The following is a 25104-nucleotide window of genomic DNA, read 5'->3' on the forward strand; positions in this document are numbered from 1 at the left end:
ACAAAACTCACGCCCACGGAAGGGACTGAAATAAAACAAGAGTGAGACTTTTCAGCTATGCTGGCAGCTCTGTGAGGCTACTTCAGCACAGCGGTGCTTTGAACTCGATGCTAACACTAGCATGTCAGCATGCTCACAGTGACAAAGCGGTGTTTGACAGATCAGCAGACTGACCAAGAGCCATGCTGCTAGCATAGCATTAACACACCACCTGCTGAAAAAAGACATTTTGGGTCTCGAAATGTTTTATGCCAATTGCTTTTTTTTTTTTTTGGGTGACTAGTGCCAGTAACCAGTGTACAATACTTGTTCCAACTTGATTATGTTGAAGTCCCTGATCACATTGGCACAGTTCTACACATTCACACCTGGAAGCCGCCCAGTGAAGCCAGCGTCTCATTCGCTGGCCACTGAGCAGCTCCACTGGAGCGGCTGGGGTAAAGGGCCTCAAGGGCACCTCAGCGGTGGTCGAGTGGGAGGAACAAGCGCTGCCTTAAAAACAAACAAAAAAACCCATTACAAATCTCTGTGCAAAACTAGTGCAAAGGGGACCAAGGGGCAAATGAAAAAATTAGGAGCAGTTTTACGTTTGCGGTAATAGTGCGATGTGATAAAAACACGGCCAGGTGGGTTTGAATATTTCACCGAGTCTAAATCTAAACGCTAAATAGAAAGCTGACGGTTAACATGTATCCTCTCTGAGAGTGTGAGGGGTTGCTATACATAGAACACAGAGCACTGATCTTGTGTTTTCAGATCATAATCTGTATTCACAGGAGGATCTCAGCGTGCTGTTTAACACACAGCAGATGTTGAGCACATGATGGCTCTCAGATGGCCACATATTTGAGTTGTCACTGAGATTTCCATTTGACCATGACACATGTACAGTCCCCCCCCCCCCAGGACCCATACACACATGCACGCACGAACACACACACGCGCGCACACACACAGACCAAAAAGTGAGCAGAAAACACAACAATTATAAGACCTGAGTGCCAGAAAACATTATTCAACGGGATCATAAAGACACACCGGCCTCTTTGATTCTCAGTAATCAGAGACAGTAACAGTATGAAGTGCACACAAAATTAGAGTCCAATACCACAGCACTGCAAAGATATGTCATGCATCTAAAAATATATTAGTACAAGTTGACAGTAAATACAGTATTTCATGATATTTGCAAATCCCCCATTCGTTCATAATATGTCAGCTCTGCCAGAGTGCACAGGATTTACACTCCCACACTATACTGCAGCAAAATGAATGTGGTGACCATCAGTCCATCAGTCATCTCTCTCTGAGCTGATGAATGCAGATCATGTTCTTTTGGTTTTGGTTTCTGCACAGACACCAAACCCCTGAAAACTCACTGTGACGACAGCATTGTGTGAAGCGGCTCACAGTCACTGCACTCAGCTGAAGAGGAAGTTTCCTTTTTCAGTTTCAGACAGAGCCAGTGTTTAGCAACGTGGGAAAGTTAGATTCTATAATAATTAACTAACACTGAGTGTTTTATGTGGAAATTTTTGTTTATTCTAGGATTCATATGATTCAATATGAAGACTTGTAGAGCCACAAAAAACAAATGAATAAAGGATTAAGCATTCTCCCCACTAAAAAGTAGGTCGCACTCTATTTAATGGGGTGTGCAAAGGAGTGACATGACACTGTCACAACCATAATATGACACCATGTTCATGTCATGAACATGAAGTTGTCACTGGTTAGAACAGTTTTTAGCTGTCATACCTCAACATGAAAAAATGGAATAATTCAAACATTTCACAGACTGTTTTTGGTGGCTGGTAAGAATTGGTATGGAGGTTTAGGTGGTGGTGGACTCGTGACAACCTTTTAGTTTAAACTAATCTGAGATTGGGTTTTTACCTTCAGCGTCTCTTCGTCCAGATGTTTGACTTCCTGGATCATTCTCTGTATTTCCTGTGAAGGGATGGCTGAGATGACAGAATGAACAGATGCAGAGGTGACTGCTGCCTCGTCATGAGATCCCCCTTCCCCTCGCTCAATGGTACATTCCCTCAGTGTTGCCAAGCTGTGACAAAAAAAGGGGAAAACACACTAGAGATGAGGATGTAACATCTCTGAACATTGTGCATGGCAGCGGTGTGTAGTGTGCTGTTTTGTAAAAAAAACTGATCACCGCTTCTCAGAAAAAACAGGATGTCATTTTTTTAAATCTGAACCCACTTCCTTATGAATATAAAACAGGCACAGTATGCCTTCTGGGGGAGGAGTGCCTGTTTAAATGATACATTACACTCAGCCAGCCCTATGTTCAGAAGTCTTACCTGACAGAGAATCCCCTGTCAGTGCCGTCTGGGGTGGGCTCAGACTCCTGTGGGTTTGGAAAATCCACTGTAGAGGGGTCCTGCAGGTTTGAGGAGTGGCAGGGGTACATGTGTGGAGACCGCATCAACGCTTGTGAAAGCTGGAACAGAAACAACACATTGAAATCGAAAAAGATATAATTAAAATCGGGTTATTCTTGTATTAAACAGCATGAGGATACGGCAAAGATATTTAGATTAGCACCATAAATATATCAAATTGAGCTGTTAAACATAATAACATTTCTAGTTTCATGTTTTAAGGCTATGTTGGACCTGTAGACTAGAAAATCAAAATACATGTGAATTGCAAATCTGATAAAGCAAAAAGATAATTGAAATCATAGTGTGAGAACAATTGAGTTTATTACAGGATAATTCTGGTTTATCATCAGTTTAGATGTGGTTATCATTCCGATGAGTGAAATTAATGTATAAGCGACCTCAAGATAATTGCTGGGATGTGGGACAAAGACAGACGATGGATTAAGAAGGATGGGCCCCAAAGTTAGCCAGCGTGTTCAGAAGAGAAATGATGGTCATTGTTAAATTATTATCCAAACTGTCTGCTGTAACCCTCCACCACAGTCTACAGACCCACTTCCTGCTTCCACTTTGACTTTGACTTTATTGTACTTAAGGGCCCCTTGTGTGATAACAGTGATCTTGCAGGTTCACTGCGTGTTGTGGGACAAAGGTCTAATGAGATTCTGTTTGAACTGTGTCCCTGACCATACAATGTCAAGTCTGAGGCATGTCAAACTGTGCATTGAATACTTTGTGTCATAAAGAGAGTTTAGAAGGTGGACCCAAATGCAGGCTGACAGGATCAAATGCAGAACTATTTATTCAAAACAAGCTGAACCTAAGACACAGGAACAGGCAAACAGAGCAGAAAACTGGACATAGACTGAACACAAAGTACATTGTTGAGGGGATGACATGCAGGTGGAGGGATGAAGACATGGTGGAGAGGCTTAGGTGACAGGAATGAGAAGATGAAACAGGAGAAGACACTGGGAGCAGAGCTGGAAGCCAGGAGAGAAGAGGAGGGAGACGACACCCATCCAACCAAACAGCCAGAAAGCAGTGGGAGACGCAGGGGAACGCACAGGAGAGCACAAAGCAAACAACTGAGGGCACAGCCGTGACGGTGGCACCTTGTCGATCAAAGCTTGCACAGTGTAGAGCAGGTATGTCAAACTATTCCATAAAGGGCCGTGTGGCTGCAGGTTATTGTTCCAGCCGAGGAGGAGCACACCAGGCTGGACTCAATTAATCAGCTGATCCCAGTCTTCAGTTGATAACTAAGGGATCCCTTGATGTTGATTAGTTGGCCTGGTGTGCTCCTCCTTGGTTGGAATGAAAACCTGCAGCCACACGGCCCTTTATGGAATCAGCTTGACATGCCTGGTGTAGAGGGACTGGAGGTGAGTGCACGCACACAGTTCTCCCATGCAGTAAAGGGTTATTACAATCTAGAAGCTATTTCAGGTGTGCTAACCTCCAAATAAAGTGGAATAGCTAGTCTGGCTAAAGTGTTGTTTGTAGCTTGTTTACGACTGTGTGATTGACAGTTTGTGTTTCTTGGCCCATCAGACTTTGTTACAGAAGTGTTGCCATGTTCTCAAATCTCCATTATTTCTGTGGTGAGTACAATGTTTATAACCGATGAAAATGACGTTCAAAACCGATCAAATAAGACCAAAGATTCAAAGCTGGAATTTCCCTTTAAATAATCTTCATATGACAAATATAGCACATTACCATAGTTCCTCATGATTACCTGGTTACTGAAGGCAAAGATTCTCCCTAAGCTCTCTGCCTCCAGGCCTCTCAGGGGTTGACTGTCTGCGGGTGGAGCAGCACCCACAGTCGTGCCCATCGGCTTTCCCAGGCTCCATGCTCCGTCCCCCTCTGGCTCCTCTGGGGGACTTTTCCCTTCTACTTGACTGAATCTCACAGATGTCGCAGGAGGTAAGGCCTTGGGCTCTGTGGAACTGTGAAGATCCTCTCTTTGTTGCTCAGGCTCCTGTTTTGGCGGGGAGGTATTCCCATCATCACAGGCTGCAGCTGAAGAAGAATCGTGAGTCCCTGAACCCAGATCAGTGCTGATGGTGTCAGAACATGGGAGATCTGTAGGGTACTGGAATGGGGGAGGTTCTTCTTCAGAGGACTTGGCTGTTGTTTTATTACTAGCTTCAGAAGTGGAGGAGGTGATAGCAGAGGGTGTAGCAGAGATGGTTTTGCTGTCTGTCATCCTAACAGACGAAGGCTGGTTTGGCTGGAACTCTTTGGGGATTTCATCTTTGCTTTTCCCATCATCTCCATGTGAGGCAGGATAACTTCTGGACTCCTTCTCCACTACAGGAAGGGAGGTGGAAGGTGCCACAAGCCTCCTGTTGCCCCCTTTCTCTGGGCCCTCTGGACTGGAAAAAGACTCAAATGAGTGGATCTTTTGTTGGATTGATAGCTTGGCTGCAGATGAAGCAGACCTGACTCCAAAACTTTTGTTGAAGCCCACAGTAGGCCTCTGCCCTGCTGGTTTATCTTGCTTCTTCTGGTCCTGCTCATCCCGAATTTTCCTTAAACTCTGGCGAAACCAGGTAGGCTTGGGTGCCACTGGGGGCCCCTTCTTTGCTTCTGCAGGGGTTTCAGATGTGATTTCAGAAATCATGTCAGCTGGAGGATCTGAGGTCACGTCTGTAGCTGTGCCATTGAGCCCGGGGTTGTTCTCTTTGTCACTCATGGTGGCAGGCATGCTGTGGACGTTCAGAGGCTGTGTCCTGTCTGCAATGTGGTGGCAGTGATGGTGGTGGATCTCAGATAGCTCTTCAGGGGAGCTGTCTGAAAGACGAACCCAGGGATCCTGAAGCTGCTCCTGGGTATGCTGGTCAATACGGGCCTGTCTCCTCAGAGCTCCTCTCTTTGGCTGTGAGCAGAGCACAGCTGATGAATCACCTGTCCACACAACACAGAGCAAAGTAGAAAAATCAGAGGTGTGATCGTGTGTTTCAAACATTGTCATTTAACAAACTCATACGAACATTAATGTGTATTCACACCATGAAACAAATGATGGTTGGAATGGTCACCATGCAGGCCATATGAGAGGGGTAGGGAACCTTTTTGGCTGAGAGAGCCATGAACACCACATATTTTTGAATGAAATTCCAGGAGAGCCATACAATATGTTTAAAACTAAAAATACAAGTAGGATATTTCGATGCAAATGCAGCATGGCGTATGTCGAAGTGCCGCTTTATATTTGACCGCTTCATAGATGCAATTTTATCATTGCATATTAGACACACAGCAGAACCAGCTTTCTCCACAAAGGCAAATTCCTCTGTCCATTCCTGCTGAAAAGTACGATACTCGTCGTCTTTTTTTCTTTTAGCCATCTTCTCAGAAGCATGTCAAAAATTAGCTAGCTGACAGCGGGATTAACGACACTGTAGTGCGCCCCTTTGCGCATGCGCACATCGACCGCTATTTTCGACAGCAAAATACGGCAGCCTCACTTAAACAGTGCCTGTCACTACCCGATCTGCGTTGCCTCATCTGCGTTGCCTTTGTGATTGATGGATAGATAGATAAATAGATAGACACAACGACATGTATGTTTGCCACTTTCCCACTGAAATGACTGCGAACCGGCTTTCTAATCGCTGGCTCGCGCGTGCGCAAAGGATTTGCGGCCGTCAAAAGAGCCACATCTGGCTCGCGAGCCATTGGTTCCCGACCCCTGCCCTATGAAGTCAAGTGATTTCATGCATTTGAGTACATTTATATAAAACTAGCAAAAAACAAGTGTAACAAACTAGTTTATCATGGAAGTTTAACAAAACCAGGCTAAGCTTCTGCAGCCATGCTAGCAGCTCTATGAAGCTGGACTTAGACAAAACAGTGCTTTGAGCTAAATGCTAATGACAGCATGCTAACATGTTCACAATGATGATATTAACATGCTGATATTTAGCAGCTTTAATGATAGTCATGTTTACTGACTTAATTTAGCCTGTTAGCACGCTAACCAAGGCTTATGGGAATGGCCTATTTGCAGGTATTTGGTCATAAACCAACGTATTGGACATATGCAATTTTGACTTGATGATGGTTAAAGTTATTCCAATTCACCCCAAGTGAATGTGTAATTAGGATACATTGTCTGTGAACACGAACCTCTGAAGTTTAGAAGTTAAGATATTTCACTAAAAGACTAAAATGCAAACCGTGGCGCTACAGGAAATGATGGGTATTCACCAGCATCACCAGTAGGAATCAGCGGTCTTTTGCAGATAAAATGGATGGTCAGAAAGTGTTGAAACATGCACATGTATACATTGATCTAATCTGCCAAATTTAACAGTCTTTACATTCTAAGTATTTATGATGTATTGACTTTTCATAATAATACCACATTAATCCTGAAAATGTACTTTATCTGTGACTTTGTCATAACTTTATGACTGTTCATTCTCAAAATATTAGGACTTTTTTTTTTTTTTTACAAAATCTTTTTCCCTAACCATGGTCCTAATATTAATAAAATGACATATGCCATGATAGAGGTTTTTAATCATATCACCACTCCATTTTGTTGGGTGTGGTGTCTAAATCTGGCATTGTGAAGACGCAGTTAGTCATCATCAGACTTTTTAGGACACCTATATATAATTTCAAATGAGGTTAATAATGCTAAATTTTACCTCTAATATTTGTGCTTTTACTTAAGGTTCCCTAAGGTGTAACTGAAGCCAGTGATCATCAATATTGCTGCAGCCCCAGTTGAACTCCATCATTATATCCTGATTGAATTTTATCTACAGACAATAAAACACTGCCTGAACCAGGAAATGGAACTTCAGTTACTTTCCACTGAAACACTGAAAACCACAGCAGCAGCTTCAGCTTCCTGTCACAGTGTTGAATTAACTGCTTGCCTAATCAGCCGGTTCTGAGGGTGCATTCAGGCGCTTAAATGTGAGGTTAAAGTGCTTGTCTCCTACCTGTGTGTAGTCTGTCGTTGGTTGTGTCTGCTGTGTCTTGGTGAGTGAAATCTTCTTTGCTGCCCTCTGACTGTTCTCTTATTTGTTCTCCTTCCTGCTACACAAACAGGAAGTATCGTGTCACAACAGCTTCTCTCGCAGCAACCACATAGATGTGCAGTAATGCATGTTGCTTCCGCTGAGATATTCATCCACATCACTGCTACTGCTTTCACACCTTTTCATTCAGTCAGTACCAGGCTCATAACCTGACAAGCAACAAGCATGATGCATATGGGCAGAGGTTAAATTGGGATTTGTGAGGAGAGGGGTCCCTTTCCACTGATATGGGGTGGGCTAGTTTCATAGGGACTATGTCTTCAGTAGAAAGTAGCTCCAATGAAAACTGCAGACATTGTGTTCTGAGCACTGTTTTTGGAAAGAGATGTTTCTATTGAAACTCATACCGTGAAACAAATGATGGTTGGAGTCAAGTGAGTTCACGCATTTGAGTACATGACCAAAGTTATTCCAATTCATCCCTATATGTCACACAAACTAAAGCCATTCACCTCCACTGTATTGGTAAACTTTAGGCGACAGATCTCTCAAATTAAAAAAAAAAATCCAAATTGCCAGAAGCACTGGGGTGAGGTGAGAACATTTTAATTTTTTAGGCTTTAGGGCATTCAATCGTTCGCAACTGGACCTCGTCAGTTTGTCTTAGAAGACTTCTTGCCTCTCATCTGAGCAGGCTTCATCAGTTCGTACGCAACCAGACTAGATAGGACAGCTCTAGTCCAATGCAATGGTGTTAGGTTCAAGTATTTATCCCCTGAGTGAGGCCAACCCACAAAAACAAAAATGGTATCACTCTACTCTACCATGAGAGGCGAAACGTCTTCTAAGACAAACTGACGAGGTCCAGTTGCGAACGATTGAATGCCCTAAAGCTTACAATGACCTGGATGAATGAGAATATTCACAGGAATTTTAATTTTTTATCCTTTATCTATTTTTTGGTAATTTGGATGAAGTGACCCTTTAAATGAATTTCAGGATAAAAGTTCACCTCTGTGAAGCACCATAAATTTATAGGCCCAAACCCACTTCCAGTGACAGATGATTATTCTTTTTAATGATGGTTCACCACACACTGACATTCCTGTCAATACATAAAAATAGACATATCATTGTGCTGTAAAGTATATACAGTATCTACAGAAATATATAGGCTTAGTCCACTAAGTTGTGTTTTCAGAATTTGATTATACAGATACAGAGTCTTATTTCTTATTTACTGTAGTGATTAAATAAGTCCCGTGCTTGCTGTAATGCCATTACTGAAAATATCCTGCTGCTGTTTGATGGCCACTGCTATTTAATAAAGTTAAAGAAAAGGAGGCTACATTCTACACTCATTTGGTCAGAATGACACAGTGTCTGTAAGCAGATGTTTCAAGCTTAAAGTGCGATAGCTGGCAACTGTGACAGCGGAGGAGAAAGAGCTGAGTTTGGACAGGATGTGATTTACACGGCAGGAGGTGGAGCTTCGGCCCAATTTAACTCCTTCATACAGGCACAAAACATGCACTACTTGAATGCTGACATGCACACGAACACACACACATGCATAATAAGTATGACTGGAACATAGGATGGGTATTGTAACCACCATATTATGCAAGTATACACATTTAAACTACATGGCCAAAAGTATGTGTCCACCTTAACATTACATAACTCCAGCTCAATATCCCTAGAAATGACATTCATATCGGACGATTCTGCATCGCTCAATACAGAGTATGTGCACAATTTTCAGTGCCATTGTAGGAAGCGATCTGTTGATGCAGTGAGGTGCAAAGTCAAGAGACCAGAGTCTGCAGTCTGTGGCAGACCTGTGATAATGTTTGCCTTTGAAAAAAAAAAAGTTTCATAAAACGTAGCCACAATCGTTTCTTAACTTTATCCATACCTATGCTATCATGCACAGACTGTGGAGGAAGGAATGGTAAAAACATTGGCACTGAATGTTAAACTGAGCATAATCTAAGGTGTTGCAGAATCGTCTGATTACAGTGTTCTTGCTTAGTGATAAGGCTGTACAACCGTGTCTAGTTGCTGAACATTTCATTCCAAAACCACTGGCATTCTTCTGCTGCTACAACAGCCTCTACTCCGACGGCTGTTCACAAGATTTTTGAAATCTGGTTTAAAAATAGCTCCAGTGCAAAATCACACAAAAGTAAGTGGACAGTGATGTCCACATGCTTTTGCTCATAGAGTGTAGATAAGAACAAACCCTAGAGTGGAAGAACTGTGGACTGATTGGGTATTGCATGCAGTAGTTGTCATATTTTGGTTAAACTGTACTTTCTATTTAGGCACCCTTTATGAAGAGCTTGTAAGCTGTAGCTAACGGCTTTATTAATGTTAAGAAATAATGAATGATTGATATTTCAATCATAGGCCATTCAGGAGAACAACGTCTGGGTTGCCCTTTGGAAAAGGGCTGCTCTTACATTAACCTGTTGAATCTGCAAGTGTAAAAGTTAATAAGATGTCCAAATGGCATTAACCCTTAATAAAGCCTTTAGTGATAACCTATAAACCCTTAGAAGTAGTACCAAAAAGTACAGCAACCTAATGGTGTACTGTCAATGTGCTGTGAATAAAGGAATTGCCCCATTCTCTTTAAAATCTATGACTTGACTGACAGCTTTATGCTTTATTCATAAAAAGTCATTCGTGTTGGGCATGCTCTCACCAGCAAATCACTGAAAGCCACATCATTTCACATACATTCCTTAAGAGTAATCTGAGGACGTTTCGCAAGGCCTTGTATATACTGCTGAAGAGCTGCAGGCAGTGGGAGGAGAGGAGTGCGTTAGATTTGATTCTTTTCAGAAGAGCACGATTAGTATGCTGAGGAAACATGATTAGTACAAGCAGGAACAGGACGCTGCAGAAGACAGTGCAGTGAGGAGGCAGCAGTGCCCCTGCTGTCTCTGCTGAAGGGAAAAAGACTGCGAGGCAGATAAAGCTGACAGCTTCTGTGGTCTCATACCTTCAACATCCTTTTGTGACTGAACTCAGATACTGTTAGATAAACCAAATTAGCCACTGTTTCAGAGCAGCACCTCTCAGACAGTGAAAGGTCAATACAGTGAAGAAGAAGAACCTCCACATGCAGGGCCATTTTAGTCTGTTGAACTTTGGACTTGGTTTTGTTTTTTTCCAAATGTTATATTTGAAGGAATTTCACCTTTTCTATCCCTACCTGCAAGTACCCAGTGTGAGAGGTAGGGTTTGGCAGTACCAGTCAGATTTGGCTGGTTGGATTGTAGACACTGGTACAGGCTGGTTCTGATCTCAACTTGAGGACAGTAAATAACTCTCACAGCACAGGGGTCAAAATCTCTCACTTTAAACCAAAAATAGAGTATGACTTACAGGCCAGTTAAACAAAGGGAACTAATATTTTTGCAACCACTGTCATTAGTGTAACTACATGTATATATATCTTTACATAGCTGCCTAGTATTCAAATGTTTGAGCCCTAGCTTCACTTTTCATGCTTTTAATTTACAGGTTTGTCACCTTCAAGTCTGCAGCATGTAGTGAGTCTGTAAATCCTAAATACAAATGGCCTGTATGGCGATCTGTCTATAACTATGAATGATCTGTATGATGGATGGAGGAGAATGTTCTCATCAAATTCTAAACCTTTGTAATGTCAGAAATGTCTTTATGGTGCAAAACAAAAAAAGCTAATATTTATGGATATTTGTCACTTCTCGTTTTTGAATTTAATTTGGTGAACGCTGCCGCTTACAGCATTCTGTTGGTGGCTAATTAAAACAGGAAGCATAATGTCGCCATGGAGTTAGTGAGTTTGGTATGTGGGCCTCTATCTGCATCATGAAAAGCCATACTGCATGATCTACTATAAGATTCTGTTTGCACTGTAACCATGGAAACAGTCAGCTATCACTGCATACATACACAAGTTGGGTTCAAGCGGCGGTTAATTATTTACTTGCACATAAAGATTTGTCATACTGCATATTTGCAATGAGAAAGAGTATCTGCAATGACTTCAGGACCAACGGTTGTTAGAGTAAATACCATGGCGTCCCCATCATGAAAGGCACCCTGTGGAGTTTTTAGCCACGCGTGGTGCTCTGGAGCACTGTGTTTATGAGCAGATCATCCTTGATGATCCTTGGTGATGTGAAAAACATTGTTTGACCATGGTTTCACATTATTTCACTGAACAGTTTGTGGCAATGCAATGAAAATGAAAACAATGCAAATTACAAAAGGCTTAAAGCATATATTTATGTAGTCAAAGGTAAGAGGACGACTGAAAAAAGCAAAGTGTATAAGGGAACACAAATATTAAAGCTTTTTAAAAATGTGTTCATGAAGAGCAAAAACAAGCTAGTCAACAGACGTGTACAGTTTTCACAGCTCCTTTAAGTTGAACCCTTCCTGTGCTGTACCTGACAGCTGACAGCAGCCTCCAGTCCTTCATCTCTGACTGGGGATCCTCTACTGGAGCTGCTGGAGTCTCCATTATAACCCTCCTCACTGGTCACATCCTGAGGCCAGCAGTACCGATGTGGAGAAGACCGCACCCTGCAGGCGGCCTGTGCGCGTACACACACACACACACACAAAGATATTAATTGTGTGAAGCAAGTATCTTAAACTGTATGTGTGTAATTGATTCTTAAAGGCTATAGTTTCATCCCTTAACCTTTAATTTATTTGTGTTTCAAAACCACTTTTATTTGAGTCTTAACACGTGTTTGAAGTGGATATGAAAGAAGGAAAGAAGGAAGGAAGGAAGGACAGAAGGAATGTGGATGTGGTACCTTGTTTCCCCTGAAGGCCAGATCTAGGGCCTGCTGACTGGATAAGGTGGCAGAAGAAGAGTTGTATGGGACGTTATAGTCTTCATCAGGATACACGGGCACTGACAGTCTGTTGTCAGACCATGTCTCTGACATAGACTGTTCAACAGGAGTGGGACAAAATAAGATGAGACACACGCCTACACATCAGAAGAGGAGATCACTTGGACACACTGATAGATTTGATCATACATAAATATTCTCACACATTGTAAAAAAAAAAAAAAAAAAAAATCAATATATAGAAAATGACACAGAATAAGCATTGTGATAAAATTGTGCACATGTAGTAGTAGCAGTTATACTGTTGACAGCTAATTCTAACTCTCTGAATACAGTTAGCGGCATCTCCATCCAACCTGAGGTCTGTTAGGTTACCTTGGGTGCGTCTAGGCTGTGGACGCGGGCTGATGGGTTATGGTGTGTGTTGTGGAGGTTGTGGATGGCGACGCAGCGGTTGTGGTGGTGGCTGGCGGTGTTGTCGCTGCAGGAGCGGGTCATGGTCTTCTGTGCACGTCGAACCGTCATCTGACTGAAGCTCTTCTCTAAACAATGTTCGCATCTCTGCCGGCTGTGAGAGCAAGAGTCCAGTCTACGCAGCCCTGGCACAGGAGAAGAAATACAAGAATTCTTCTAAAAATATCACAAGATGATGATATATTGAAATAATAATGATAATAATAATAATAACACAATACTCACTGATCTTAACGCATTGGCTGAATTAGAGATGTAATGGAACTGAATAGAGGCTTTACTACAAATACTAGTGCATTCATCTCATAAACTGTGCATGTCATCATAATGACGTCAGTCACACTTCATCAATGTGTAATAGTAAGCATTAGAAATACTGAAGTACAACTTTAATAATTCAAAAAGTACAAGAGTTATTATTAAGAAAAGTCATATCACCCAACAATTAAGCACAATTTGACCTACTGCATGCATAGTCTTTGTAACATTTAAGCTTTGGGAAGTAAAAATTTCCAAACATTCTTTGTGAATCTCTTAAAAAATGCAAATATTTGATTTATGAATTTTAAAATTAAAAAACGCATTCAACAGGAATTGGTACAATAACAGCAGAGCAAAAAGGCCATGGAGGAATGCTAATTAGTGTCCAAGACAACATGAGTGAAGACAAACATGTGCCTGTGGAAAAATATGGAAAAGGATGGACGAATGAATGTGTCACCATCAATACTCCACTGGCTCTTATCCTTCCTCAGTTTGCTGTTTTCCACTGCCTGAGCGATGGCATCGTTCAGCTGCTGCTCTGATACCTGTGATACACAAAGTGCAGACGATGGGAGAGTCAGTGGTGACGAGTAAGTCAGGATGACGAAAAGTACGGACTCTAAGGGCAACTCACATTTTAGAGAGTTATAAAGGTCAAAAAGGACAACACACAAGAGTATAAAACAGTCCTAACATACTGTACATATAAGTAACACATATATATATAGCATAACAGCATATTATCCTTAAAAACCGAATTGTATAAAGCTACTACATAGCAGAATTGTTCAGTATGTAAAATGACGACATCCTCTGTACTCCTGTTCAGCTGTTTAGCCATCCTGTAACAATGACTGAATGAGTGATTGATTCTAGTAACAATGAGCCACACTGCTCCACTTTATGTTGATATGTTCCTCCATTACCATGAACACACACACACAGTCATTGCTTTTGACTCAATGCAACATACATCCTGCTGCTCCATATACTCAGTAGAGAATCACAACCATAAATCTCCATCAATGGCCACTGAACAACACCACCAGTGTGAATGGGTGTTACATAACTTCCTCAAGGGCATCATCTCAGCTAATTGCTGACTGTTGTTGAGGTCCTGACAATTCACTGAGTGTTCAGTTTTCATCCCTGCTTATTCCTCTCTTTTCACAAACAAGGGAGTGAGAATGAGAACTACTACAGCGTGTACTGGGAGGAAGTCCCAGAAACAACACACACACACACACGCACGCACGCACATGCACATGCGCGCACACACACACACACACACACACACACACACACACATTAGGTTTCCATCACTTTTGGGGACATTACATAGACTCACATTAATTTCCTGGAGACTTACCATAACTATAACCACTACTTAACCTAACCCTTATCCTAACCTTAACACAAGTCTCCCCCTTTAATGATTCATATTATGGGGACCTGCATTTTGTCCCCACAAGTAAGGCGAGCCCCCACAATGTGACTGTGTAAACAGATTTAAGTCCCTACAACATGAGGAATACATGGCCACACATACACACACACAGTCACATTTATACACAGGCAAGTTAAAGTCTCTGGTCCAACTGTTGGAGTCTGGACTGAGCAGAACACCAAGCTGAATGCTGAAGGGAGTCCAGGCCAACAGCACAGGGACCCACAGCTGAACTCATGAGGCAACATTAACACTGAGCCAGTAGAGGCTTTGCCCTGTAAGCCCATAAATGTGCACTGGTTAAAGTAAACGAGGTGGAGGGGTTGCATACTTTGGGGTCTGGGTGTCGACTGATGATGATGTGGACTGGACCTGGTGTGCACTGGCTCAGGACTGTGTAGACGTCATTCAGCGCCATGTTGTAAACCACAGTGTCGTTGATCTCCATGATCTCATCCCCACACCTAAAGGTAGGGAGAGTTCAGGAGAAGGTGTTGAAAAAGAAAGTGAAAAAACACAGAGAGGATGAACATGCAGTCGGTGTGCACAAGAGGATCCAAATAAAACATTTATTATTCACATAAACTTTGTGTATTTTCTTTTTATCACAGTAGGCATTTTAATACTCTTTCTAACCATGTAGTGATTTCTCCTTACCGGAGTCTTCCATCCATGTGTGCTACAGATCCAGGAGAAAGGGTGTGAATGTAGATCCCAGGGCATCCGTCACCAGATGGAACACAGCACAGTCCAATACCCAGACCGACACCAGCTTCTGTGAAATGACACATGCATATAAACCTTTATTATGATGTGATCTGTTATGAAATAGCATTATAGGAGGCTTCACTTCAAAAGAGATTTAGCATTTAGAGATTAGCATTAAATGATAAAATGCCCAAAAGATTTCAATGATTAATCAACTGTCAAAACCAGTAACTGTCGTGTCAACACTGTCCCCTGAGGCTGACCTTTCTGCAGGATGATCTCTATCATGATGCGGTCTCTGGGTTTAGCAGGCTGACCCGGGATGCTCAGGGTGTTACTGCAGCTGTTGTTAAGGTAGTTGTAGTCTCCCATGTCAACGCTGATCCTGGCCATGCCTGTAGTGGAGCTGAGGGAACGTGACCTGCACAGCTGAGCTACCTGGGCCTGACCACACAGAGCCCCCACACGCAAGCTGGTCCTCACCACCAGAGTCAGCAGGCCCTTCTTGATTTGCTGCACAGAGAATATGAAAATGCTAAATGCTTGAAGAAATGTTGGCTGGCTAAAAATTAGAACTGTTGAAGATGTAACCAGGGTGGAATAACTCTACCACGAGTAAAAATGAGCTCTGGGTCTCTGACAGCCGAGTTTCTCCTACTCTCTTTGCATTGTGTATGCATTAGAAATAAAAATTGACATACATATGCCATATACAGGTGCTCACGTATTTGATGCAGCATTTCAATCTTTTCATCTTTTCAAGGTGTGCAATTCTCTCACACTCTGTGCAGCTCACAGATGTTACCATGCTGCCTCTGTCCTGATCCCAGGTTTCCACAGTCACAGACACAACAAGAAGGACTGGGCTGTTCAGAGGTCATGCTCGTCCAGTATGAAGAAGTAATAAAAGGGACACAAATATGGTGGTAGCCATCTGTGTCTTTCATTAATTTAAGTCTCTGTAATTCATAAGTATCCAGGATCTTCTTTCCCAAACTTTTGGCAGAAAAAAAAAAAGAAGATCTGCAAAAGAATGTAAGCAAAGCAGAGAGAAGTGTCTGCTCTGTAAGAGAGGAAGTAATGTTTATTCAACCATCACATTTCAGCACTGAGCAATAATCAGGGCAAGTGGGCAAAAGCACGGCCATACATACACTACGAGATGGCTGAATGTTTGTCAATTATCCAACTGACAAAATGCCATTAAAGGATGTTACACTGTTACAACAGAAACTTCAATGTGAGGAAAGCAGCCCACACAACAACATGTTGCATTAACATTTGATGTAAGACAGGGACAAGTTGTTTTTATATGGGTTTAATTCTAGTGGAAGATGAATCCCTTATTGTACAACTTTCAGTCTCTTTATAATTAGCTCATATTGATAAAATCACCTTTTTTCCTTTATGTGTTTCCTTTGGTTTTTCTTTGTTTGTTTGTCTCTCCTCCTGGTGTACATGCACACATGCATATACCTGAGTAGATATGTTGGGGTGGAAGAAGTAGTAAGATGCTTTACTTGAGGAAAAAATAGTAATACCTTAGAATGAAAATGCTATTTAACAAGTAAAGACCCTGCACACCCACAGTCCACCCACACAGGTCTCTCCACTTATCCTGCCTAATAAGTGCAGTGCTTGATTTCCCTCACACTTCTGTTGGTGTTACCTGTTGGGGCGGCCCAGCTCACCCAGTTATCATTCTTAGTGCATAGAGATGGTGAAATCACATAATTCCCAGCACAGCTCCACCCAAATTACACCTCACTAGAGGTGAGGTGTCGAATCAGACAGTTGTGTGAGTTTTTAGAGCCTATAATCTTCCTCAGCTGCCATTACATTTCCTTCAAAATGCTGTTGCAAATATGTAAACATCATTTTGTGGGGGGCAGGGATGTATAGCTGTACTGCTTTCTGCTGGGCACATGCATGCATATGTGGGTTTCATGCAGGGGTGGGCAGTGAGTTATCACTAAGCAATGAATAAAAAAGTGTTTTGTTTGTTTGTTCGGTGCTTTAGGAAGGGTAACATTTTATGTTCCTTTTTAAGAAAAAAGATTCTTCATACTCAAGAATCAGTCCACTTTTTACTTCACTACATTTACTATTTATATCTCGTTGCATCTAGTCTGTTACCTGCTCTATTATTTAGCTAAATTAACTGAAATGAGCCGTCATCCAAGCTGTGTGCGCAGTTACGCAGCAGAGCTCTAAGCAGCTCCTCTGGCAATACAAAGAGACATGCGCTGTTCCAGATATCCATGCAAAAATCAAGGAAATCAATTTAATGTTTGTTTGTTCTGCTGACGTAACTCAGATCCAGGAGCTGCACTCTATTCCACGTTGGAAAGCAGCCCGCATCACCCTTTCACAACAGGCAGAAATACTTTCACTTTCCATTAAAAGCATATTGAGTCAATGCAGAACAAATGCAGACACACTGTGTAAACATGTAAGTCAGCTGATCACTGGATTGATTCTGATGCATTAACAGAACCCTCTGGGTGACCAGAGCATGGCTTTCTTTAAATGAAAACTTCATTTCTCTAATGGTTTCCATTTGTTTCATAGTGATGACTGATGGTGAATCAGATAAAATGTTGCTGGTCAAGCTGATCCTGGTTTTCATTCTGTAAGCTACCAGTTGTTATTTAATCAGGACACACTTTCTGAGAAGCAGAAGATGAACTGAGAGAGCAGATATGATGAACACTCCTGTTGGACTAACGCGTGATGCACAGGTCTCCCTCTTTGTATAAGCTTACCCTTCTTCATCAATAATGGGCTGCTCCCGTGTTATGCCACAGTAATTCTTGATGTTATGAAGAATATGTTCATAGATACTTTAGGAATACAATCTTGTGCTGGGTACCTGTGCTACTGGAGAAGACACATCATATGCAGCACCCTTCATTTCATATCAAAACAAATGGTTTGGTGGCTACACGTCCAGATCAAGATAACAGCAGATACAGGCAACAATAGCTGGTCAGGCAACTAGCAAGTATGAACAAACAACCACGATGCACAGCAGCCATTTCTAACCTGATACAGCAGATGTTGCACTTATTATTCCAAAAAGACACCATACTATTGAACAAGAATAAGACTTCAGGCTTGACTCTGACTTCTATAAAATGACTTGCACATGCTAAACACTATTAATGAGTCTATGTGTGAATACAGTATACTCCTGCTAAGAATCACTAAAACAAATCCCCAAAGGTGACGTACATAAACAGCAAAAATCACCATTCATTCCATCACAAATACCATCACAAAAACAGCAGAATTTAAGACCTGATTGAATATCAGACAGTTCAGATACAATGAAAAACTACAAACCCCTTCTAATAGAAAAATAACTAACAACTATCTGATGCTATAATCTTCATCCATTCCTCTTGGATGTAAACTTCTGAGATTAGAAATCCAGTCAACCAGTTAATATTGCTCCCAGACTGATTTTATCAAATCTATTGTTGAATGTTTTGTCTTAAAAATAATTCTAACTGCTGGGTTTTTCCCTCCCCTTTATTGAACCTTCCAGGTTCTATGATCCTGTCTCTTTGGAGAAAATTGCCTGACAAACAGTAAGGTCTTACTAAATAAATACCTCTGCGTTATTTCGATCATAAAATAACCCTGATTTGAGTGAAAGACTGCTGTTAGGATCATAACGTAGATGCCTTACTTTGAACTTGTGCAGGGCTTCATCGTGAGTCAGACCATGCAGTGACTCTCCGTTCAGCTCCAGGATCTCATCACCTACACAGACACAGCAACAGAACATGTGAGAGCACTGACGGCTGGGCATCTGCTCTGGGACACGACTGATCATATTTAACACAAGTGTTACACTCTCTGAGACTGCATGAACACATCATTTCTAACATTTTGCTTTCATCTCTTACTACTCGACTGACAGAGCTGAAACTGATCACATGCACTTTAACACTCACTTCAGCTGCTTGTACCTTTTACTCTTCAACTGAGATTTCTCTCACCACTGACAACTCAAATAATATGTCATTTATTGTTAGTGCTCACATACCAACTGTTACTGTTGTAAGTGCACAAAACACAATAACGTCGAGCTCAACTGAAATTTCAACGGCTTTCATAGTTTACAAATTTTCCACTGCTGCAGTCTCTAGTTTTTAATTAAAAGTTCAGCTGCTTTCAGTGCTGACACTTAAACTAACACTTCTTACTGAGGCACAGCACAGTTCATCAATGCTGCATTCAAATACTGGATGGTTGTAGCATGCATGACTTTAAATATATTTTGTGATTAATTTTTTTTTCAGTGACAGAGTCTTGCATTGAATGCAATTTGGCACATGGTTAAACTATGGAGCTTTACTTTACTTTTTCCATAGCACCCTTATCAGCCGGAAACAGTAATTAGTAATAGAAAGCAGCAGGATGGAAGTTATGGAGAAAAGACGTGAATTACATTACTGAAACACTAAAGTTTGTGTATGAGCTTCATGTACGGTGCTGTCGCTCACCTTCCTGCAGCCTTCCATCAGCAGCTGCCGCCCCTCCAGGGAAAATGGTCTTGACATAGATCCCCATTGGTCCATACATGCTGTCCCTCCCTCCCACTATACTGAAGCCCAGACCCTGAGAACAGCAGCAGAATTCAACAACAACAATATAATCACAAGCATAGTTTTTAACATAATCATAATTCCAGCTTGGTGCATTTTGGCATGTGATTTACAATTAAGACTTATCCTGGTTGAGTGTTAAGTTCATTCTTGACCTGAGATAGTGTAGTTCATGTAAAGAGTAGAAGCTGATGGAGTTTTCTCAGACTGTGAGACACAGTTGCTGAAGCTAACGAGTGGACCAAGATCATTCAATCAAACTAGGATGTTAGACACGAGCACAATGACTGCTAGCATTAAGAGAACATGCAATATAAGACACAGACATGATTACAATATAAGAAACAGCAGGGGTAGGTCTGTGATAACCTTTGCTTACAGTGTGATGATAGAGAGAACCAAGTGTTTCCTGTTGGTGGTGGTGTTCTTACCTTGCCGTGGCCCTTCATCAGAACAATATTACAGATGATGAAAGCTCGCACGTTGCTGCAGGAGTGTACAAGCTGGGCAGAGCTGAGAGAGCGGGAGGGACGGTGCACAGGCTGGAGAGGGGCAGCATGGAACACACACACACACACACACACACACACACACGAACACACACACACAAAGCACGGAATTATGTCAGCAATATCATTTTGTCATCATCTGACATTAAAATAATACCATCAATATTTTGTCTGATTTTTAAAAGTTTCTATTGGCTTACGTTTTTTAAACATCTGTTAAAATTCTGTGCAACTGTCCATAATTCAGGACGTATTTTTGGATACCAGTGTATCAGTCATGTTCTTTAATTAATGTTTACATCCAATAAAATTCCCAGATCCTTCTGACAGATCATGATCTTCTTCAGTGAACACGTATAAAGAAGTGTTTTTCCAGCCCATCCTCACCAGAGAAACAGCTATATGGGCTTTCTGTGCAGGTTATTATGACCCATATTTACATTTATTGTTAGGCTGCAACCTCTAGTGGCCCAGGAAATTATGACGAGAGGAAAGGAGGACGTCAGGTGACGCAGTATAAAGAGCAAGACAGTCTGCATATGCAGGAGGTGGGGTGGATAAATGGCTCAAACAAGCACACAACTGTTTATGTTCTGTGTGAAGCTGAAAGTGAGTGCTGTCTTATTTTAATATGCATAACATAGTTAAATTATGTAATATACCTAACAGTAACATTTTTAACCCAAACCATGATCCTTTTCTAAACCTAAACAAGTAGTTTTGGTGTCTAAATCTAAGCAAACTGCAAACGTTTCACATGGTATGCCTACTGCAGGTACTCTCCAACTGTCATGTGCCATTCAGGAGTCATTGGCAATCGACATACTCAGTCTTTAGGTATGAGGATACATGGCATTTTTCAGTTTGGAGAATGATGTGTTTCTTTGTGTTTTACCTAAACTGACGCTGTAAAAATCACAGCTCTTCCTCAGTCATTGAGGGAACCTCCAGGCTATCACCTGCCCTGTTGACTGTTTAACTCAATGTGACTGAGATTTACTGTGTGCTAATTTCATTAAACAAGCACACAAAAAACTGAAGTCACAGAACTTCCTAAAAGTAGATTTTGACCCAGGAGCCCTATTTGAGACACCTCAAGATCAGAAAAAGGCAGGATCCACCTCAGAGACCTGTACTGTTCATTTATTGTGCTCTGGTGGTGTGCATTGCAGTGGTGTGATCTTAAATTGATCATAAATCAAATACTTGTGTAGTGGTGTGAGGAAACTCCAGCTGCTGGGACAGAGACTTCCTGTTTCCATATAAACCACCATTCCCATGAGGATGACTTGTGTACAGCTCTGGGGTCTTCATGATGATGCTGTCCAGGTCCCCGATCCAGTAAGGGTGAACACCTGGTTATACACACAGTATGGGCAGAAAATGAACATCAGGTTAAAATGAATCTGCCTCAATCTGTTTCCAGACCCAGAAGTCACATTTGAAACCACCCATAGGGAAGCCAGTGAATCAATTTTAATGCCCTTCTGTGTTTCTCTGTCCAATTATACACAGAGTGGCCTGTAACATAGAAACAGCTACACCACAGGGTAATACTGCAGCCTTCAAACATTTCACACTTTACTCCAAATGTTCAGATATAACCATGTGGTACATGGTTATATCATTATACTCAAAGGACGTTTCATTTAATTCAGGATAGCAATATATCCAATTTCCCCACACTGCACTATCTGTTTCAGCCTCTGCCCTCTGGAAGGCGCTACAGCTCCTTGTCCACCACAAGGAGCATCTGCCTCCTAGTTTCTAATTATCTTGCATTGTGATACATGCAGCTCATCATTTATTCTTTGATATATTACGTGTGCCTAAACGTCACACTGCTGACACGGTGTGCTGTGTTTTTGTCTGTGCTGCACTGATAACAAATTCAATAAAAGTGAAGGGATGCATTGGATTTAATTCAAATATACAGGAGCCTCTATTATCTGGATCACTGTGACTATATGTCGTAACTAGCTGTTATATTTTGGATCACTACAAATACAATCTACAATCTGTTCAGTTAAATCTCACACTAGTGGAACTGTAAGCGCAGCACTTCTCACAATTAGGACCACATTTCCCAGAAGCGGTGTGGCTTCCCAGTGCTAAAAGGGTATTACTCCCTGGCCTCACACCTCCCTGAAGACAAAAAACATATTAGAAACAATTTTCCCATCACCCTCTCTTCTTTCAGCATCGGCCATTACTACACCGTCTAAAAGCTTTAGCTGTGCCTCTGCACAGAACAGCAGCCTCCTCCTGTTTGTGCAGCTTTCTGCCTGAATGTGACTCGCTCAGGTCGTACATGCAGAGTGAGATGCAGTAAAGCTAACGCTTCTCACTCGTGTTGGTGGATGACACATGAACTACAGCTGAGTGAAAGGTGGAAGATACACACTGGTTGAACTGGAGCGTGTCCTGTTGCTGGCCATCTGCTCTGATGGGCTCTGCTCACTTTTGTCCGTTTCCCAGCATCTCTCCTCATTCACCTCTGGGATGGGTAACTACACACACACACACACACACGCACACACACACACACACACACACACACATTTATGTCAATGAGACACAGATTTTTTTGAAAACATTCATTGAGATTAGAAAACAATGTAAACAATGACATAATTCTAGATATAAAAGTGGATGAGATTCCACTTTTGGCGAAAGATTAGTTTACCTTGAGGTGGTTGTTGTTGGCCAAAAGTTCCTCGTCTGTATATCCAGGCAACGACAGAGGTTCAGATGGAGAAATGAGAGCCGGATGCTGTGGGCTTGCAGTCAGGCTATGTGAATAGAGAGCATCTTCACAAGTGGAAATGTCCTGCGATACATAACACACCAGCAAAGACAGTTCAGCTGTGGCACAACAATGGAGGAATGTAGCTGTAAAGTTCACTGGAGCCTCACTTCAGTTATTGCTTCACATGATCATCTCTGTACTAATTCTGATTGTACAATAGAGAGCAATAGATCACAATAATCATTGTACGTTGTCGTTCTAAACTCTGAATATCAAGACAGTTATTATCATACAATATCATGCGCTACCTATTTTAGCTTAGACATGAAAAACATAACAGCCACAATCGTTTGAAAGTATTTTATGAAAACTGAAAATGGGAACAACATATTGGGAACTGTGGGTTTTATTATATCACCATTTATCAGCCTCATCTACTGTGTAAGTATGATTCAACATTAACTAAGACTACAGTTCTCAAATAAAAGTAGTCTGTGCCTTCAAAGCAGAGGTAGTAAAATGTGCAAATGTGGTGGGAATGCAGGCAGATCGTGTGACAGTGTCAACGTCCCCCTTCAACTCACTACTGTCACCACATGTACAGTTTCACAGTTTCAGACTTCCCTGAAACCACCGTTTTCCTTGCTGGTGGATCTAAACTATATTTCAATAGATTTGGGTCTAATTTGACGTGGAGCAGCTTCAATGTGCAAAAATTGTGTGGCACCTATAGAAAATCTAATATCTTTATGTATATTGATTTTTGTGACTTTGGGGTCACATTGGGAAAAGTTCTGACATTTCTGGCTTAAAGAATGACATTTAGGGTGTTTTTACTCCTGCCCAATGTCAAAAAAACAGTCTGGATATAGCAACATGATCTATATATCTGTTGTGTTATTATGGACTAGTCTTTGGAAGCACAGGAAAGGTGGTGTTTCATTGCTGAGGGGAGCCATTATGAAAAAAAAAAATCAAACAGAGACAGTGTTGAAAACAGAATCAGCTGAGCCCAGACATCACATGTTCTACATTCTTTCCTACTGCTCTTTTTTCTCCATTTCTATTTCATTCTGCCGTTCAGGTTTCCACAGCCTCTTAAAAGTGACTCAAATAGACTTGGCAGGATGACAAGGTGTTACGCTGCCCAGCAGGAAAGCTACCACGGCAACCAAAATACTAAAACCTGAAAAAACCCACGTAGACTGGCTCTGTGGCTGCTGAGGAGCAGTGAAAACACAGCATGCCGGGTTCACTGCTAACAGCTCTGCCACCAACGACACACAGCTTTAATGCTCATTCTTTGTCTAACGGCAATACTGGCTATATATAAATAAAGCTATAATCTAACTAAATTTGTTTTCTTACAAACATTTTACTTTTTAAAGATTTTAACTGGAACCTAATGCAAAATGACCGTTTCCCTGAATCTCCATAAAGAGCTGAGGAGATTCCCAAACTGTGCTTTGTTAATGATCTCAGAAAGAAATCGAATTCCTCGACTCTTCCTGTCTGGAATACGTATTTTCTACACTTCATGTTATTCCAGTAATTCCATGAGCAGTGTGAAGCGTACAAATTATATAAATGTTACTGAGTTTTCTTCTTCTCACATTGCTCTTTTTTTGTTGACCAAATTGAAATTCTTTGAATTCCTGTGTGTGCGTTACCATTTCAGACTGGATTCCAAAGAGCCTCGTGTTTCAGTGTGTGTGGGAAGACTGGGAATGTTGCAGCATGACAAACATGCCGTGCCCACACAGACAGAGCTAGTGTAGTGAGGGAGTGACTGGACTGTCATTATGAACCCATCGACAGCCCCGGGACACATGCAGGGCGTGTATCTGATGAGTTGTTCATCTATATATTTATATGCACTTTAAATTTCAGTGAATGCATCATGTGGATGAGCACTCGGGATGCTGAAGCTGTTTCATGCCTTTATTACTTCTTACTAGAATACTGTGATCATGTGACTAAATAACTTTTTTTAATTCTCTTCACCTCTCTTCACTTTACCCGACGAGCTGCTAACATCACTGTGGTTAAAGCCTTTTTACATTT

At 41.6% G+C, this 25104-nt stretch overlaps 1 protein-coding gene across 1 annotated transcript in view; it reads right to left on the bottom strand.

Annotated features, from left to right (window-relative positions):
• il16 (interleukin 16) overlaps positions 1–19749 on the bottom strand; it is a 24642-nt gene extending 4893 nt beyond the window's left edge. The window contains exons 1-13 of the mRNA XM_041934191.1: positions 19681–19749; positions 18861–18934; positions 15430–15679; positions 15116–15233; positions 14790–14922; positions 13469–13556; positions 12649–12872; positions 12232–12369; positions 11857–12003; positions 7370–7463; positions 4144–5318; positions 2319–2458; positions 1897–2062 (exon numbers count right to left, since the gene is read on the bottom strand). Coding sequence (XP_041790125.1) covers positions 1897–2062; positions 2319–2458; positions 4144–5318; positions 7370–7463; positions 11857–12003; positions 12232–12369; positions 12649–12872; positions 13469–13556; positions 14790–14922; positions 15116–15233; positions 15430–15679; positions 18861–18934; positions 19681–19747 — 2814 coding nt within the window. The 5' untranslated portion in view covers positions 19748–19749. The remainder of the gene's footprint in view (positions 1–1896; positions 2063–2318; positions 2459–4143; positions 5319–7369; positions 7464–11856; positions 12004–12231; positions 12370–12648; positions 12873–13468; positions 13557–14789; positions 14923–15115; positions 15234–15429; positions 15680–18860; positions 18935–19680) is intronic.
• Between the last annotated feature and the right edge of the window lie 5355 nt (positions 19750–25104).

This window comes from Chelmon rostratus, chromosome 1, assembly GCF_017976325.1.
Source record: "Chelmon rostratus isolate fCheRos1 chromosome 1, fCheRos1.pri, whole genome shotgun sequence".
NCBI lineage: Eukaryota > Metazoa > Chordata > Actinopteri > Chaetodontiformes > Chaetodontidae > Chelmon > Chelmon rostratus.